Source organism: Myotis yumanensis, unplaced genomic scaffold (assembly GCF_028538775.1).
Source record: "Myotis yumanensis isolate MYYU_CA2020_CCGP unplaced genomic scaffold, mMyoYum1.0.hap1 SCAF_1, whole genome shotgun sequence".
NCBI lineage: Eukaryota > Metazoa > Chordata > Mammalia > Chiroptera > Vespertilionidae > Myotis > Myotis yumanensis.
In genome coordinates, this window is record NW_027223752.1 from 117,869,695 (window position 1) to 117,888,918 (window position 19,224).

The window sequence follows — 19,224 nt, forward strand, 5'->3', positions numbered from 1 at the left end:
ATACATACCCCTCTCTGCATGATACTGTAATACTGACTTAAGGTATTATTATTTTTATAATTTAGTGAATGATCCTATTAAACACTCAATATGAAATCTATCAAAGGAGTGACTTAGAAAATTTCTATCTTCCTTGAAACTCACATCATACTCCCAAACTTCCATAATAAATACTAATTATCACAACTTTTCATTACATTGATTTCACTAAGTTTATTATTTCTCATATTAGCAAAAATTCTAGGACCAACATTAATAGAATTGGTATGATAGTACATTAATGTCCTCTTCTTATTATTTTAATTTTTTGAGGCAAAAGTATCTATGGAAAGACATTCCTTTATGGTAATTAAAAAATCCTTATGAAGTTTTTGTAAGCAAATTGACACTTTGATAATGGCTGAAAGATTGTAGTATGTATTTAGGGTTGTGAAAGAAACATCTTAGACTTTTCTGAAGAAAAAGCCTGCTGTATAACGGGTATTTCTTAATTTTGAAGCGACATTGAAATAACTTCGAATTGATATATTGAGAACTATGAAATTATTAAAAATATCACTTCCTGATATAATACTAGGTACTTGTCATATATAGACTTAAGTAGTATTTTTTACAAAAAAACATTGATGGGGCTTCTGATTTTACCCCCTCCCCTGTTTAAACGATTTACATTATATTTGGGTAATTAAATATATTTCTTTTTAAAAAGTAGTAATTGCCCACAAATGAGCTGATAGTTGTTAATATTAGAGAAATTTAGAGTTACTGTTCTTCCAGATTTTTTGTAATCAGTGGCCATGCCATATGTATTCTTGTCATTAGGTCAGTATTCATAAATATGAGACTCAGCAGTTAATAAAAATCTCAGAGTCACTGGACAATAGTAGGTATCTATACTAATAAAAGAGTAATATGCTAATTAGACTGGATAGACTGGATGTCTTCCTTATGTCCTTCCAGACAAAGCCGCAGTGGCTGCAAGGGCTGAGGAGGGCCGGCAGCTGCGGTGGCTGGCAGTGGCAGCAGCAGCAGGGTGATGGGGGCGGCGCCTTCCCCTGATCAGCCTGGTCACCTCCTGCAGAGGGAGGCCAAACTGTGGGGAGCGGGCCTAAGCCATCAGTAGATATCCCCTGAGGGCTCCTGGACTGTGAAGGGGTCAGGCCAGGCTGAGGGACACCCCCCCTCCCAGTGCACGAAAATTCCAGTGCACTGGGCCTCTAGTGGTTATAATAATATATGATCCCTCAGAATTGGAATGTTTACCTGGTTGTTTCTTGTTTTATGCTGTTATGCAAAATAACTTTTTTTGGATAGCACCAGTGACATCTGAACACTATGAGATTATTAGAAAAGTGTAATAACTATTATTTCTACCTAACTAATCTGCCTTACTTTCAGATAACAAAGAAACCCCTCAGACAGAGCTGGGATGATTATTGCTGTGATTCTGAGCCGGTCAGTACAAGTACCTAAATACTGTATGTTCCTCTTAAGGGACCCTTATCTTGCTCATGTGCATCTATTTCATGACTTAGAAAGAAAATCAGCTGACATACAAACAATCTAGGAAAGAAGACTTAATATTAAATTTCTTTCCATTGATATATATGGTTTGTTGATTAAAAATCATTTAATTTACTTTTTTAAGATATTTTCTGCTAATAATTAGTTATATTTAGTATTTAATTTGACAAATAATAAATTGATTGCATTCCTGATTTCAGCATTGATGTGGATCCTTATGAACTACAGGGGATTTCTCCTTGACATTTTTTTTCTCAAAAATTTTTAATGGTTTACTCACATGAGTAGTATTTATTATTTATTTTTAAAAGTTATATCCTTCCTGTTTTATGTGTCAGTTAGCAGTCTACATCTGAATGCATGTGTAATTTTTCTGATTTTTTAATAGCAAGGGAGGCTATATTTATATCTTCTGCTTTATATTCATGTTTTACCAGGTGTACCGGTTAATAATGTGGACTTTTTTCAATAGATGGAATTGCACATATGTTGATATATATGTGATTTGATATGTATGCTATTTTGTTATATTGACAGCAAGCTTCAAAACTTCATATGTCAAATTTTCTGAAGGTGTTAACATCATAGATATTTTTCCATATAAAAATGTTGAATTTTGTGCCAAAAAAAGAGCATTTGCGGGAAGTTTTAATTCATTACTTTATGTTGAAGAAAAATGCTGCTGAAAGTTATCATATACTTCAGGAAGCTTATGGTGAACATGCTCCATCTCAAGATACTTGTGAACGCTGGTTTAAATGCTTTAAAAGTGATGATTTCGATATGAAAGACAAAGAACGTCAGGTCAACTGAAAAAGTTTGAAGACCAACTATTAACAAGCATTATTGGATGAAGATGCATGTCAAACTAAATAACAACTTGCAGAAAGATTAAACGTTGCTCAGCAAACAATTTCTGATCATTTACAAGCAATGGGAAAGATTTTAAAGGAAGAAAAATGGGTGCCACATCAACTGAACAAAAGACAAATGGCAAACCAAAAAGTCATCAGTAAAATGTTGCTTCAATGGCACGAAAGAAAGACTTTTTTGCATCGAATTGTGACTGGCGATGAAAAGTGGATTTATTTTGAGAATCCCAAAAGCACAAAATCATGGGTTGATCCAGGTCAACCATCAACATCGACTGCAAGGCCAAATCGCTTCGGAAAGAAGACAGTGTTCTATGTTTGGTGGGATCAGGAAGGTGTGGTGTATTATGAGCTTCTAAAACCAGGTGAATCTGTTAATACTGATCACTACCGACAACAAATAATTAATTTGAACCACGCTTTGATCGTAAAATGACCAGAATGGGCCAGAAGACACGGCAAAGTAATTTTGCTTCATGATGACGCACCATCACACACTTTAAAACCAGTCAAAGACACGTTAAAAGATCTTGCCTGGAAAGTATTAACCCACCCGCTGTATTCAACAGACCTTGCTCCTTCAGATTACCACTTGTTAAAATCGATGGCACGTGCATTTTCTGAGCAGCACTTCAAAACGTACAAAGAAGTGGAAAATTGGGTCTCTGAATGGTTTGCCTCAAAACAAGAAAAGTTCTATTGAGATGGTATCCACAAATTACCTGAAAGATGGGGAAATGTGTAGCTAGTGATGGACATTACTTTGAATAAAGCACTTTTGATGTTTCTCTTGAAATTATTGTGTTTTCTTTGATTACAAAATCCACCATTATTAACTGGTACACCTGGTAAATTGAGTGATTTAAGGGCATATCTATATATATAAAAAGCCAGTGTCTGTGATGACCAAGATGACCAAATGACCGGTTATCATGAGGTGCATTGAGCACCTCTTGGTCCCTTCTCCTGCCCGCAGGCTCCGATGATTCAGCAATGGTTAACGGGGGAATTGGGTTGGGTGGTGGGAGGACTAGGTTGACTGTCAGGTTGTTGGGATCACCAGCTCATCCCCGGCTGCTTGGGGGCTCAGGCCTGTGGAAAAACAAGCGCCGGCGACTTCACCTCGATGCGTGTGCGCCGGGCTGGCTGCTGATGAATTGCGCTGCCTGCTTGAGGCCCCTCACGCCAGGGCAGGTAGGTCGCGCGCGCACCCCACAGCTTCTGTCAGTGCCTCAAGCCCCAGCCCCAACAGCAATAGCGGCGGAGGTGGCTCCCGCATGAGCGACTCTGAGTGAGCAGCGCATTCCATCAGCGGTGACCCAGCACACACATGGAGGTGAAGTCTCCCGCACACACTTTCCCACAGGCCTGAGCCCCCGAGCAGCTGAGTAGCCAGGGTTGAGCTGGTGATCCTAACAGCCTGACAGCCCGGCGGCGGAGGCGGCATTCAGCCTGGGGATTGGTGAATGGGCAGAAGATAGCCCAGATTGCAGGAGGTTAGGCCTAGGGACCCTATCCACATGATTTCGTGCGCTGGGCCTCTAGTAGCATATAAAATGATAAGGTAAGTTTACCTTTATTTGTTATATTTTATGAGGACAAGTTTATAATCATATAAAAGACACAAAATAATCTTTTTCCTTCCCTTTAGTTTGCAATTAGGTCAATGTAATAGGCTGAAAACACACACTCATCTATGTCAGTTACTTACATAATGAACTAATTTATTAACAGGTCCTTTTGGAAACATAAAGTATCTTAGTCCTTGCTTTAAATAACCAGCATTTTAATTCTTACTGCATGTGATAAGAAACTCTACTAATTACAAAACAAGCTTATTTCAGAGTTGAAAAAGATCAGTAATTATGCACATTAATTTTTCCCTTCAAAGTTTGTGTTAGCATTTTCTAATAAGTCAAGCAATTTAACATTTTGGAAAGTAAATTTTAGACATTTAAATGTATAGATTCTGATAAATTTTAGTAGAAAAATTTTATGCTGTTTTTCTACTGTTGAGAGGCTTCTGTTTTTCACTTATTATACCATTGGGAAGTAGGTAAGAGCCCTAGAAACTCATGGCCAATATAAGACTTGATTTTCTGTGCAGAGATTATAATAAAATTATGAACAGATCTGCTATTCTTTAGATAGTCTAAATAATGCTTATGAATTTGCGCTCCAAAGTAAACAGACCTAACTTGAATACTGGCTCAACCACTTACTAGTTTTGAGAACCTGAGCAGGTCACTTAATTCTTTTGTTTCTATAATTTATTTAAGGAGTTAATAATGGTCTTTATCTTTTGTGAGTATTAAATTAGTGCATCTAAACAGCTTGACAGAGTGCTTAATCCTTAGTAAGTGCACAGTAAATGTTTCCACTACTGCTGCCACCATTGGAATCATCATTATCCATTTTTTCCTTTTGGAAGGATGTTTACAGCCATATTCTCCTACACCCTTAAGATTACTTTCATCACCACCATCCTGCTTCTTGTTTTCAAGTCTATTATAGTTTGAACTTTAATTATATTTTCTGTTGTTGGTTTTTTTCATAAGTAAAATTAATGAAAGCAATCAGTCAGTCTGAAGATCTTTTGTCCTTTCCTCTTAGCTCCTCCTCATAGTATATTTTGGGGCTATCTAAACTTTGTTTTTCTCTCTGTTATTAGAACTTATATAGTCCTATCTGGTTTGGCTCAGTGGATAGAGCGTCAGCCTGCGGACTGAAGGTCCTGGGTTTGATTCCGGTCAAGGGAACATGCCTGGGTTTCAGGTTTGATCCCCTGTAGGGGGCATGCAGGAGGCAGCCAATCAATGATTCTCTCTCATCATTGATGTTTCTTTCTCTTTCTCCTTCTCCCTTCCTCTCTGAAATCAATAAAAATATATTTTAAAGAAGAACTTATATAACTAGAATTATAGGAAGAGAGAATTGGTAAGGACTGTAATGCCAGTTGTGCTGTATTACTTATCATACATATTATGGAATTGTATAAATGATCCCAAGGGAAACTATAATGAGAAAATTGCTTTTAACAGAGAACCTAGTGTTATCTATTGGATGGTGATTTAATTTCTTTTAAGAATTATCCTATTAAATAAGCTCAAGCAACTAGTGTTACATGGGAAAGCAGAATATTTAGTACTGGATAGATTTTGGTTTGGCTGTCCATGTCATATAGGCGAGTTATTTAACCGCTGAGTCTGTTTCTTCCCTACAAATGGACATACAGTTATATATACATACCCATCTTTTTGTGTTTTGAGGATTTAGTGAGATTATATATGTGAAGTGACTCTCTCATCGTAACTCCCATATGTAGAAGACAATTAGTAAATGCTAATTTCCCTTCTTTAAACAGTAATAATCTATTCAAATAGTTTTACCTTAAAGCTAGTTTTGAATAACTTCTTATTTTTCAGAGCCAATCTTTGAATGATTTTAGGGTCCAACTATGAGGCAAAGTTTTAATGAGAATTATCATAATAAATCTCAGAATACTGTCATGTCTACCATGCTGCAGAGGAATTAGATTTTACTATCCAATGAGAACAAGTGCACACCATGGTCATTACTACTACCTTTGTAGGAATCCAAACATCTGTATAATACCTGGCAGCCTATTTTTCTATGAGGTAGACCTGATGCAGTATATAGGTAGATCCTGATGCAATTTGAGTAGGATCTTTTGAATCTGTAATGTTTCCATTTCTTTCTATTTTACGTGTTTCTATAGCATAAAGACTCTTACTGCCATTCCTTGTCTGACAGTTTATAAGTTTGTTGTAATTCCCTCCAATGTATCTTTTCTGGCTTTACTCTTTACCCTGTGCCAGTCCAATATAAGGTCTCTTCATGCTGTACATTGTTTTTTGCACACATTTTTCCATTTAAAAACCACTGTAACATCCATATTATATTTGATCATTATAAAACCCCTGGCTGTAGTTAGTTTGATTACCTCTCACCTGAGAAGCAATGGGGACTCAGAATTTAAGGGACTTCCCCCAGGGTGGTGAAGGAAGTTAAGTGTGTAACTGGGATTCCAATCGGGCTATGTTCTCTCTTCTCTCTCTCTCTCTCTCTCTCTCTCTCTCTCTCTCTCTACCTCTCTCTCTCCCTCTTCCTATTCCCCTCTCTCCCTCTTTCCCTCTCTCCCTCTCTCCCTCTCCCCCCTCTCCCCGTAAATGAACTCCAGTATCTTTACTCTCATAATGAATTATTATGACTTATGTCCTGCACCATCAACTGTAGTTATAAAAAAACATGATTTTCCAAATATCATTTTTTTCCTTTTTTTATTGTTTAAAGTATTACAAATAGTACATATGTCTCCCTTTTTCCCCCCAATTGACCTTCCCCCAGCTTCCCCTACTCCCCGGCACATGCCCTCACCCCACTCCCAGTGTCTTGCGTCCATTGGTTATGCTTATATGCATGCATAAAAGTCCTTCGGTTGATCTCTTACCCCCGCATCCTCCACCCATTCCCAGCCTGCCCCCTGTCGTTTGACAGTCTGTTCGATGCTTTTCTGCCTTTGTATCTATCTTTTTGTTCATCAGGTTATAATGTTCTTTATTATCCATAAATGAGTGAGATTCATGTGGTATTTTTCTTTCACTGACTGGCTTATTTCACTTAGTGTAATGCTCTCCAATTCCATCCATGCAAATGGTAAGAATTCCTTCTTTTTTTAAAGCAGTGTAGTATTCCATTGTGTAGATGTACCACAGTTTTCTAATCCACTCATCTGCTGATGGGCATTTAGGCTGTTTCCAAATCTTAGCTATTGTAAATTGTGCTGCTATGAACACAGGGGTGCATAGATCCTTTCTGATTGGTGTTTCTGTTTTCTTGGGATATATTCCTAAAAGTGGTATTATTGGGTCAAATGGCAATTCATTTTTAATTTTTTGAGGAAACACCATACTGCTTTCTTTTTTTAAATTGTTTTATTGCTTATAGTATTACAAAGAGTATTATATATGTCTCCTTTTTTTTCTCCCCTTGACCCTCCCCTAGCCTCCCATACCCCCCAGTGTCTTGTGTCCATTGGTTATGCTCATGTGCATGCATACAAGTCCCTCGGTTGATCTCTTACCCCCCCCGCAATTCTCCCCGGCCTTCCCGCTGTAGTTTGACAGTCTGTTCGATGTTGCTCTGCCCCTGTATCTATTTTTGCTCATCAGTTTATAATGGTCTTAATTATCCATAAATGAGTGAGACCATGTGGTATTTTTCTTTCATTGACTGGCTTATTTCACTTAGCATAATGTTCTCCAGTTCCATCCATGCTGTTGCAAATGGTAAGAATTCCTTCTTTTTTACAGCAGCATAGTATTCCATCGTGTAGATCAGGGGTCCTCAAACTTTTTAAACAAGGGGCCAGTTCACTGTCCCTCAGACCGTTGGAGGGCTGGACTATAGTTTAAAAAAACAACTATGAACAAATTCCTATGCACACTGCACATATCTTATTTTGAAGTAAAAAAAACAAAACGGGAACAAATACAATATTTGTATTTGCATGTGGCCCGCGGGCCGTAGTTTGAGGACCCCTGGTGTAGATGTACCACAGAGTTCTAATCCATTCATCTGCTGATGGGCACTTAGGCTGTTTCCAGATCTTAGCTATGGTGAATTGAGCTGCTATGAACATAGGGGTGCATATATCCTTTCTGGTTGGTGTTTCTGGTTTCTTGGGATATATTCCTAGAAGTGGGATCACTGGGTCAAATGGGAGTTCCATTTTTAACTTTTTGAGGAAACTCCATACTGTATTCCATAGTGGCTGCACCAGTCTGCATTCCCACCAGCAGTGCACGAGTGTTCCTTTTTCTCCACATCCTCTCCAGCACTTGTCGTTTGTGGATTTGTTGATGATAGCCATTCTGACAGGTGTGAGATGGTACCTCATTGTTGTTTTGATTTGCATTTCTCAGATGATTAGTAACTTTGAGCATGTTTTCATATGTCTCTTGGCTTTCTGAATGTCCTCTTTTGAAAAGTGTCTATTTAGGTCCTTTGCCCATTTTTTAATTGGGTTGTTTATCTTCCTTTTGTTAAGTTGTATGAGTTCCCTATAAATGTTGGAGATTAAACCCTTATCGGTGATAACATTGGCAAATATGTTCTCCCATGCAGTGGACTTTCTTGTTGTTTTGTTGATGGTTTCTTTTGCTGTGCAGAAGCTTTTTATTTTGATGCAGTCCTATTTGTTTATTTTCCCTTTCGTTTCCAATGCCCTTCACATGTATCGGTGAAGAAATTGCTTCGGCATATGTCTGAGATTTTGTTGCCTTTGGATTCCTCTAGTATTTTTATGGTTTCCTGTCTTACATTTAAGTCCTTTATCCATTTTGAGTTTATTTTTGTGTATGGTGTAAGTTGGTGGTCTAGTTTCATTTTTTTGCATGTATCTGTCCTATTTTCCCAACACCATTTATTGAAGAGACTGTCTTGACTCCATTGTATGTTCTTGCCTCCTTTGTCAGATATTAATTGAGCATATTGGTTTGGGTCGATTTCTGGGCTCTCTATTCTATTCTATATGTCTGTTCTTGTGCCAGTACCAGGCAGTTTTGAGAACAGTGGATTTGTAATACAGCTTGGTATCTGGTATTGATATCCCACCTACTTTGTTCTTCTTTCTCAGGATCACTGCAGCTATTCAGGGTCTTTTTTTATTCCAGGTGAATTTTTGGAGAGTTTGTTCTAGGTCTTTGAAGTATGCCATTGGTATGTTAATGGGAAGTGCGTTGAATTTATAGATTGCTTTGGGTAGTATGGACATTTTAATGATGTTGATTCTACCAATATATGAACATGGTATATGCTTCCATTTGTTCATGTCTTTCTCTCTCTTTTTTCAGCATTCTGGAATTTTCTGAGTACAGGTCCTTTATCTCCTTGGTTAAGTTTATTCCTATGTATCTTAATATTTTTGTTGCAATGGTAAATGGGATTGCTTTTTTAGTTCTTCTTTCTGTAAGTTCACTATTGGTGTATAGGAAAGCCATAGACTTCTGGGTGTTAATTTTGTATCCTGCTACATTGCCGAATTCATTTATTAAGTCCAGTAGTTTTTTGATGGAGTCTTTGGGGTTTTTTATGTATAATATCACGTCATCTGCGAATAAGAACAGTTTTACTTCTTCTTTTCCAATTTGGATGCCTTTTATTTCTTCTTGTCTGATCTCAATGGCTAGTACTTCCAGTACTATGTCAAACAGGAGTGGTGAGAGTGGGTATCTCTGTCTTGTTCCTGTTCTTAGTGGAAATGATTTTAGTTTTTGCCCATTGAGTATGATGTTGGCTGTGGGTTTGTCATATAAGGCTTTTATTATGTTGAGGTATGATCCTTCTATTCCCACCTTGTTGAGGGTTTTTATCAAGAAAGTGTTGGATTTTTGTCAAATGCTTTTTCTGCATCAGTGGGTATGATTATTTGGTTTTTATCTCTCAGTTTTATATGGTGTATCACATTTATTGATTTGCGGATATTGTACCATCCCCCCTGGAATAAATTCCACTTGGTCATGGTGTATGATCTTTCTAATGTATTGCTGGATTCAATTTGCTGGAATTTTTTTTGAAAAATATGGAATGCTTCACGAATTTGCGTGTCATCCTTGCGCAGGGGCCATGCTAATCTTCTCTGTATCATTCCAATTTTAGTGTATGTGCTCCCGAAGAGAGCACCCAAATACCATTCTAAAAAATAAAGACAGCATAGAAAAAATGTCAGATTTCACTATACCATTCACTTTCTCTTCCTCATACTCATATTAAATGCCTACTATATGCCGCACTTATTGTGGGCACTTATAAATGAGAAAGGGTTGGAAAAAACGCTGATGTCATAAAAGAACCATTTGGTGTTGGGGAGTGTGCAGTAGCATGTTATCAAGTAAGATTAGAGCTTGAGCTGAGTTGGACTACTAGAAGAGTTAGTTCTTTTCTTTCAGTGGAAAGGGTTGTAATGATTGAGGGATATTTCCCTGCCTTATTTTTTGAATCTTACCAGATCATTGTTCTCTCAGTGACCTCCAACAGCTTTGTATTTTGGTGCCTGAAAGCTTTCCCCAGGACCCAGTTTTTGTGCTCTTTTGGCCTATGAGTTAATTCACAACTCTCCTCCCCCTCTCTCCAAAAGTTTTCAACTATGACTGATTGGGAGATGGGTCTATAACTGCTCCAGCTCTTTCACCTCTGTACTTTTATACTGTTTCTCAGAGATTACTTTGGGGTTAAACTCCAGTTACCCTCTGTGGTAGCTACTTTAATATTGTACGCTATTCAGGCTACATTGCCTTCCCTATTTTACTAGTACTTTTCCATCCCCCTTCTACTTGTACTGAATCTTGATCTCAAGGTCTACTTCCATAGGAACCTAAATTAAGATAAGGATATTTCTGTTCTGGTAGATTAATCCATTCTTAGTTTTTCTAATATCTTTGTCATCAGAAAAACAGTTAAGTGCGTGTTTTAAAAAACTGTGATTTTGGTGTTCACTGAGACCACTTTGTAATAACAAAGTTGATTCTGGATAACAGAAAATATAAATGTATTTATATTTTAGTGCTTCTTTCAGTTTGCTTTCTCAGTATTATATATACACTAGGGGCCCAGTGCACAAAAATTTGTGCACTGGGGTTGGGGGGGAGGCGGGTCCCTCAGCCCGGCCTACGCCCTTTCACAGTCCAGGACCCCTTGGAGGATGTCCACATGTCAACTTAGGCCCACTCCCTGGGGGATCAGGCCTAAGTTTGCAGTCAGACATCTTTCTGGCAGCCAGGGAGCCCTCGGGGGATGTCCGACTAAAGGCTTAGGCCCCCAAGGGATTGGGTCTAAACCGTTAGTTGGACATTCTTAGTGCTGCCACGGAGGTGGGAGAGGCTCTTGCCACCACCACTGCACTGCCCAGCCATGAGCCAGCTTCTGGCTGAGTTGCACTCCCCATATGGAAGTGCACTGACCACCAGGGGGCAGCTCCTGCATTGAGAGTCTGCCCCCTGGTGGCCAGTGCGCATCAGAGCAACCGGTCATTCTGCCGTTCAGTCAATGTGCATATTAGCCTTTTATTATTATTATACAGGATGTCCCTATTTCCCCCCTCTTGCCCCCTCTACCCAGCTCTTGTCCCCCACTTCTCTCTGGCCATCACCATACTGTTGTCTGTGTCCATGGGTTGTGCATATATTTTTTTTGGCTAATCCCTTCTTTAAATTCATTTTTAAATCTTTATTTTCAGATAATTGCTTATAACTGCACTATTATATATTTTCTATTATATCATTTAGAATTAAGATATTTTTTAATTGAACCCTTGTAAATTTTAGCACAATTTAATAAATTATGCTAGAAGCAATTAGATTTTTCATGTAATGCAGATACATTTCAATTAATATTTTATTAATTTTTAATTTTTTAATATTGTAATTTGAAATTATATCATACATGTAAAAAGAACTATAAAATACTACAGCATATTATATGTACCCTTCACCCAATTTCTTAGGTGTTAATAATTTAAACATAACCATTATACAACTAACCAAATTTGGAATATATTTTTCTTATAATCTCTTTAATGTTACTTAATCCATTTACTTTGTTTTTGTTGATCTTCACCCAAGGGTATTTTTCCATTGAATTTTGAGAGAGTGAAGAGAAAGGGAGAGACACATTGATTGATTGCCTCCTACACATGCTTTGATAGGGACTGGGGATCAAGCCAGCAACTGAGGTACATGCCCTTGACTGGAATTGAACCTGGGACCCTTCAGTCCACGGGCTAATGCTCTATCCACTGAGTAAAACAGGCTGCAGCTTAATTCATTTACTTTTAATCTATATGTGTCTTTATATTTAAAGTGGGTTTTGTTTTTGATTCACCCTCATAATCTGTCTTTTAATTGGTGCATTTATGCCACTGACTTTCAGAGTGCTTACTGATAGAGTTACTACCATATCAGGCAGCTTCTGGGGCTTCTGGGGCGGGGCTGCCTTGCTGCCTGGGACCCGCTGATGATCGGGTCCCCGGCGGCAAGGTGGGGCTGGCTCCTGGGGGCTTCTGGGGTGGGGCTGCCTTGCTGCCTGGGACCCGCCAATGATTGGGTCCCAGGCAGTAAGGCAAGGCTGGCTCCTGGGGCTGGCCCTGCCCTGGATGGCAGCGCGCTGGCAGCTCTCGCTGTCCCGCCCTGCCTGAAGTATGCAAATTAGCTGCCATCTTTGTTGGCGGTTAATTTGCATATCGCGCCTATTAGCCAATGGGAGGTGTAGCGAAGATAAGGGTCAATTACCATGTTTGTCTATTATTAGATAGGATTGTAATATTCCTTTGGGAACAGACAAGAAGACTATAAATTATGAGAATCATTGCTATATCATTTGGTTTACTCAAGTGGAAGCACAGAACCCCTCACCCCCCTTACTGGTTATAGAGAAATGTTTATTAACTCATAAAATAAATGAGATGTTTGGGGTCTTGGAGGAAAGAAGCAAGAGCATTTTAAAAAGTTTTACTGTAGGTAAAAATGTGTTAAAATTTTTTAGTGAGCAGGACATTGTCTTAAATGTGTCTTAAAATTGCTTACCAAAAATGTTATAGGCAGAAAATGCATGGATTCTCAGAAAGAATTCTTATTGAAGTGTATTTAAAAATTTAAACTATATTGCGATGTATTCAGTAACTCATTCTTACAGTATCTGAAGCATATTATACATGATAGATGCTTGATACTTAAAAAAAAATAAATGAGCACTTCATTTCTCACAAAGGAGTGTTTCATTCAATTCAGTATTTATTTAATAATTCAATGATTATATATTTATTTCAATAATTACCCACTTTCTTCTTTGCTGACTTGATGCTGGAAATAATGAAGTGAATACAGCAGATAACAGTTTACTGAGTGTTTGATACAACATGCCTTTGGATAGGCATTACAAACATAAATACGTGGAAGGATGTTTTTGACTATGTAAATGTAATGGACTCTGAGAACATCCAATAAAGGAATGTATAGACTTAAGTGTACAGCCCTGGCTGGTGTGGCTAATTTGCCCCATGCACTGAGAGGTCGTAGGTTAGATTCCTGGTTAGGGGACTTGCCCAGGTTGTGGGCTCACTCCCCAGTAGGGGGCATGTAGGAAGCAGCTGATCCTGATTGATGTTTCTCTCTGTCCCTTTCCCTTCCTCTCTCTCTAAAATCAATAAACACATTTAAAATAATAAAAGAAACATAGTAAAATAACTTTAAAAAAAGGACTTAAGTGTACAATGTTAATGTTTTGGGGGGAACTGAAGGAGAATGGTTACTCTGAAAAAGTAATATTTTTTATCTGGTAGTGTACACTGTTTTCTTTTGCTGATTGATTATCATATTTATATTATTTTATTTGGAGCCATTTATTATATATCTGAATTGATATAATATGAACATTTTTGTATCATACAAATCTATACTCCACTTCTCAATTAAATTATTGCCTCTTCTAAAATTTATTTTTGTGTCCCAGGATCTAGTTCAGTGACTTGCTGATGAGTAGGCATTTATTAAATATTAGTGGCCCGGTGCACGAAAATCGTGCGGGGGTGGGGGGGTCCCCTCAGCCCAGCCTGCACCCTCTCCAATCGTACATCCCTCTCGCAATCTGGGACTGCTGGTTCCTAACTGCTCACCTGCCTGCCTGCCTGATCGCCCCTAACTGCCCTCCCCTGCTAACCTGATTTTGCCCCCAACTGCTTTCCCCTGCCAGCCTAATCTCGCCCTCAACTGCCTCTGCCTGCCTGATCACCCCTAACTACCCTCCCCTGCTGGCCTCATCTCGCCCTCAACTGCCCTCCCCTGCCGGCCTAATCTTGCCCCCAACGGCCCTCCCCTGCTGACCTAATCTCGCCCCAACTACCCTCCCCTGCTGGCCTAATCTTGCCCCTAACTGCCCTCTTCTGCAGGCCAATTTGGTTCTGATTGGTTGGTTTCTATGCCAGTCAGCGTCAAAAGCTCCGCCTCCTAGGCAGCCATTGGCTCCTCACAGTTGACCCATATTTGGTTCTGATTGGTTGGTTTCTATGCCAGTCAGCGTCTCTGGGCCTATCAATGGGGCCTGATCAGAAAGGTGGGGCTGATCAGCAGCCCCGGTGGAGGCCTGGAGAGAAATGGAGGCGCAGCTGCTGGTCCAGCCAGGAGAGAAAGAGAGAGGCAAGTGCTGATCAACAGCTGCCACACAGGCTACAGATCAGACCCTGCTTCTCTCTTCAGGCCTCTCTCTGGGCCTGATTCGCAGCCCCCTCAGCAGTCAGTGCTGGGTTGCCACGGCAACCCAACGCTGACTGCAGGTCTGACTTCCAGGTGGTCAAGCCTCCCGTCGTGATGGACCCAGGGTTTTTATATATTAGGATTTGTTGAATAATTTGCACTCGTTTGTGTAATTGAGGTCTTTTGAATGCTTTGGGTCTTTAAAACTCTTCTGAACCACTCAAAGTAAAAATTGCTATCATAAGTTACTTTTGAGAGTCTTGCCTTGTTGATTGTGAAAGGGAGAAAACAACGTAACTTTATGGTATTTTGGTAAGTACTATGTGTTTAGTTTGCATAAGATTAGAGGTATAATGAATTTGTCTAAGTATTTTACCAGCTCCAATTTTTATGTGTAGGTGTACTTATCTAAAATTACTATATTTCTGAGTGGCTTATGTTAGTTTTCAACAGGTAATTTTTATTTCCCCCTTTTTAAAATTTTTTTTTTTAATAAACAGGATTGCTTCACAGTGGAGGGGGAGGATTTGAAGCATGACTTTGAACGCTTACAACTGGCCATGGAAATGGTAGGATTTCTTCCCAAGACACAAAGACAGTGAGTTTATTTATTGTTTTTATACCTTGAACAGAGAACAAATTATGATGTGTGTTTAAGAATTCCTCTTTCTTGGTCCTTTGAGACACTTTTATTATAGTCCTGGTTTAGTGCCTTTTCCTTCTTAGGTGTGGCTTAGAAAATTTATTTTTCTAAAAGACTTGTTTTGAATTGTTTTTTTTGTCAAAAATTCTTTGAGGTATTTTGAAAATCAGTTGAAAGCCCAGGAGCTCTTCTTCCTGTACAATTTATATTTATAAACATTTGCATATAATTGCAAGAGTTTCTGGTGTCCCTGAAGCCTCTTCATGAACCTTATGTAAACACTGTTGCTTTATAACACTGTTTTTTTTTTTATAACACTGTTTTTATAGTTTTTTATTTTCTATATCATTGATCTCTAATCTTATTAAAGCTCACATACCTATCAGTAAAACATAATTTCCATATATTTACTCTTTAAAGTAATGTCTGTACTATTTGTACTAAACATTTTGTTTATTGTATTAAATACGTTGAACTAAAATAAAATGTAAAAAGGTTGAGATAAAGATGAAGTAAGCGATACATAACATAAACTATTTCAAATTAAAGACACAAATAACCTTGACTCTCACCAGAAAAATAATTGTAACATTACCAATTTAAAAAAAAGTTTATTGATTTTTAGAGAGAGAGGGAAGAGGGAGAGAGAGAGAGAAACATCAATGATGAGAGAGAATCATTGATCGGCTGCCTCCTGCACGCCCCCCTACTAGGGAGAGCCTGTAACCCAGGCATGTGCCCTTGACCAGAAAAGAATCTGGAACCCTTCAGTATGCTGTCCAACACTCTATCTACTGAGCCAAACCTTTTTAATGAGATTTCCTTTAACTGTACATTGTTTCTGCTTCTTTGTTTTTAGGTATCCTGCCTTATAGTATGGTTATTGTTATCTCCAAATGGAAGATTATAAGCTTTTTGAGAACAGGGACTCTTATTTATATTTATTAATCTTTTTTATATTGAATTATAGTATATTGATTTGCTTATATGATGTTTCTTATTCCTGGAGTCTATGCATTACATATTTGTGTATGAGGAAACATTAATGTGCTGATTTTTGAATCCAAAGTTCTGAAACAATGTAATTACCAACCATAGAAACTACTGCAAAAACAGTTTTTAAAAATGGCTCAGGCCTGGCTGGTGTGGTGTGGTGTTTGAGCGTCAGCCCATGAACCTGGAGGTTACAGTTTGATTTTCGGTCGGGGCACATGCCGGGGTTTCGGGGTTTCGGGCTCAATCCAAAGAGGGTGTGCAGGAGGCAGCCGATGGATGTTCCTCTTTTATTGATGTTTCTATCTCTCTATCCTTTTCCCTTCCTCTCTGTGAAATCAATAAAAAATTTTTTTTTAAAAAATGGCTCAGTAATTACTGTTTGTATATCTTTTGACTTCTGTTTATTTTTATAATATTTCACTTGATACTAAGTTTCCTCTTTAATTTAACCCAGTCTAACTTTATGACTTAGTCCTTTATAATTGACTTGTTTTTTGTTTGAATCATTAAACATTTTTAATTATTTAAGAAATTAGACCTATAAATTAGATGTTGACTCAGGACCTCTAAAAATATAGCTATAGGTCTCTAAAGAAGTATCTTTATTTATTTAGAATACTTCCTAATTTTAGTAAAACACATAGTGTAAATTTCATAAGTAAGGACAAATTTATCCTAAAGAAATAAAGTGGTCAAGGCACAAATATATGTATATATCTGAATTTTCAGGAATGGCTTTTAGATAGAGTTGTGTTCAGTTTTAGATGGTCAGTTGTGTTAAATGCCTTTGAGATGTCAGATAAGTTAAGGAATAATATGCTTTTCTTAGTTACATGGAAGTCCTTGGTAACCTCTATGAGACATTTTAGATGCCAGAATGTGATTGTAAAAAGGGATGACAAAGTAAAGACAAGGATTTATAAGTCAGTCCTTATTAGTATGCTTGTTTGTGAAGGGGAGGAAGAAGATGTGAAATCTAGGATGGGTTTTTTAAAGTGAGAGAGAAGTGAACATGAGATTATTTTGATTAAAAATTCTTATAGGTTTAGGTGAGTGATACAAAAAAAGTATAATAATGTATCCCAGCAAACTGGAGTTCATGGGATGGAGAGCGCAAGTGGAGGGATTAGTTTGCTGACTGGAAGAGGGGCATGTGTTCCTCAAAGACTGGAGGGTGCGGGGGGAGACAAAAGGGAGGGTCTAGAGGTAAATGTCTCACAGTTGGGGCCTGATATTAGATAATGTACCCCAATGGCCTCAGGCTGTTTTAAAAAAACATTTATCAAGGGTACCGTCATATGATGTAGGAAAGCCTTTTTTAAAAAAAAATTTTATCTTTATCGTTGAAAGTATTACAGATATCCCATTGGGCTCCTCTACCTTGTTCCAGTCACCTTCCTGGGCCTCCCTGCACACTATTGTCTGTCCATGGGCCATGCATATCCTACATAATAAAAGCCTAATATGCTAAGTGTCTGGTCATCCGTTCAACCAATCAAAGCGCAATCTACACTAATAAAAGAGAAAAATGGTAATTGGCGTACGACCGCTACCCTTCCGATTGGCTAATCAGCGTATCCTTATGCAAATTAACTGTCAGCCAAGATGGCGGCCGGCAGCCAGGCAGCTGGAAGCGAACGTGAGGTTTGCTTGCTCCAGTGACTGCAGATTCCAACGTTCCCCGCCTCACTTGCAGGCCTCTGAGCTGGCAGTTTGAAACATTCTAACAAATATAGCAGGCTGGGATCTCAGAGCTGAAGTTATACATTGTTTCGATTATAGAATGGCAAACAAACCAGCAGCGGAAGCCTCAGAGCTAGAGCCAGAGCTAAAGCTGGCCCAGAAGAAAAAAAAAAAGAAAAAAAGGAGTGGTTGGGAGCTTCAGTCAAAACCCCTAGCCTGAAAGCAGTCCTCAGCCCCTCACCCAGACTGGCCAGGCACCCCGGTGGGGACCCCCACCCTGATCCAGGACACCCTTCAGGGCAAACCAGCCAGCCCCCAGGCCTCTATCCTATATAGTAAAAGGGTAATATGCCTCCCAGCACAGGGATCAGCGGAGCCACGAGGCCTCCTGGCACCAGATCAGCATGACAGGGGGCAGCGCCCAAACCCCCTGATCGCCCTGCGGCTCTGTGTGTGACAGGGTGTGGTGTCCCAACCCCCTGATCGGCCCTGCTCTGTGTGTGACAGGGGGTGGTGCCCCAACCCCACCCCCCCCCCCCCCACGGGCCCTGCTCTGTGTGTGACGGGGTAGAGCCATAACCTCCCCATCGGCCCTGCCCTGAGTGTGACAGTGGGGGCGCCCCAACCCCCTGATTGGCCCTGCTCTGTGCGTGACAGGGGGGAGCTCCCCAACCCCCTGATGGGCCCTGCTCTGTGCGTGACAGGGGGGAGCTCCCCAACCCCCTGATGGGCCCTGCTCTGTGCGTGATGAGGGGGGGGGCAGTGCCCCAACCCCCTGATTGGCCCTGCTCTGTGAGTGACAGGGGACAGTGCCCCAACCCCCTGATGGGCCCTGCTCTGTGAGTGACAGGGGGCAGCGCCCCAACCCCCTGATTGGCCCTGCTCTGTGCATCACAGGGGGTGGCGCCGCAACCTCCCCATTGAACCTGCCTTGAGTGTGGCAGGGGGCGGTGCCCCAACCCCCCAATCAGCCCTACCCTGAGCGTGACTGAGGGTGGCATCGCAACCTCCCAATCTGCCCTGCTCTGTGCATGACTGGGGGCGGTGCCCCAACTCCCCAATCAGCCCTGCTCTGAGCCCGACCAGGGGCTGCACCTAGGGATTGGGCTTGCCCTCTGCCACTCAGGAGCAGGCCTAAGCCAGCAGGTCATTATCTCCCGAGGGGTCCCAGACTGCGAGAGGGCACAGGCCGGGCTGAGGGACCCCCTTTCCCCCCCCCCCGAGTGCACAAATTTTTGTG

At 40.0% G+C, this 19,224-nt stretch overlaps 1 protein-coding gene and 1 non-coding gene across 11 annotated transcripts in view; one reads left to right on the forward strand and one right to left on the reverse strand.

Moving 5' to 3' along the window:
- MYO9A (myosin IXA) overlaps window positions 1-19,224 on the forward strand; it is a 429,988-nt gene that overhangs the window by 144,801 nt on the left and 265,963 nt on the right. For all 10 annotated transcript variants that reach the window (XM_070431053.1, XM_070431061.1, XM_070431045.1 and 7 more), the window contains 2 exons: window positions 1,399-1,455; window positions 15,163-15,260. In XM_070431053.1, coding sequence (XP_070287154.1) covers window positions 1,399-1,455; window positions 15,163-15,260 — 155 coding nt within the window. The remainder of the gene's footprint in view (window positions 1-1,398; window positions 1,456-15,162; window positions 15,261-19,224) is intronic.
- Window positions 9,994-10,100, reverse strand: LOC138999665 (U6 spliceosomal RNA). Its single transcript, XR_011469421.1, has one exon. It is a non-coding gene; the product is annotated as a U6 spliceosomal RNA (small nuclear RNA).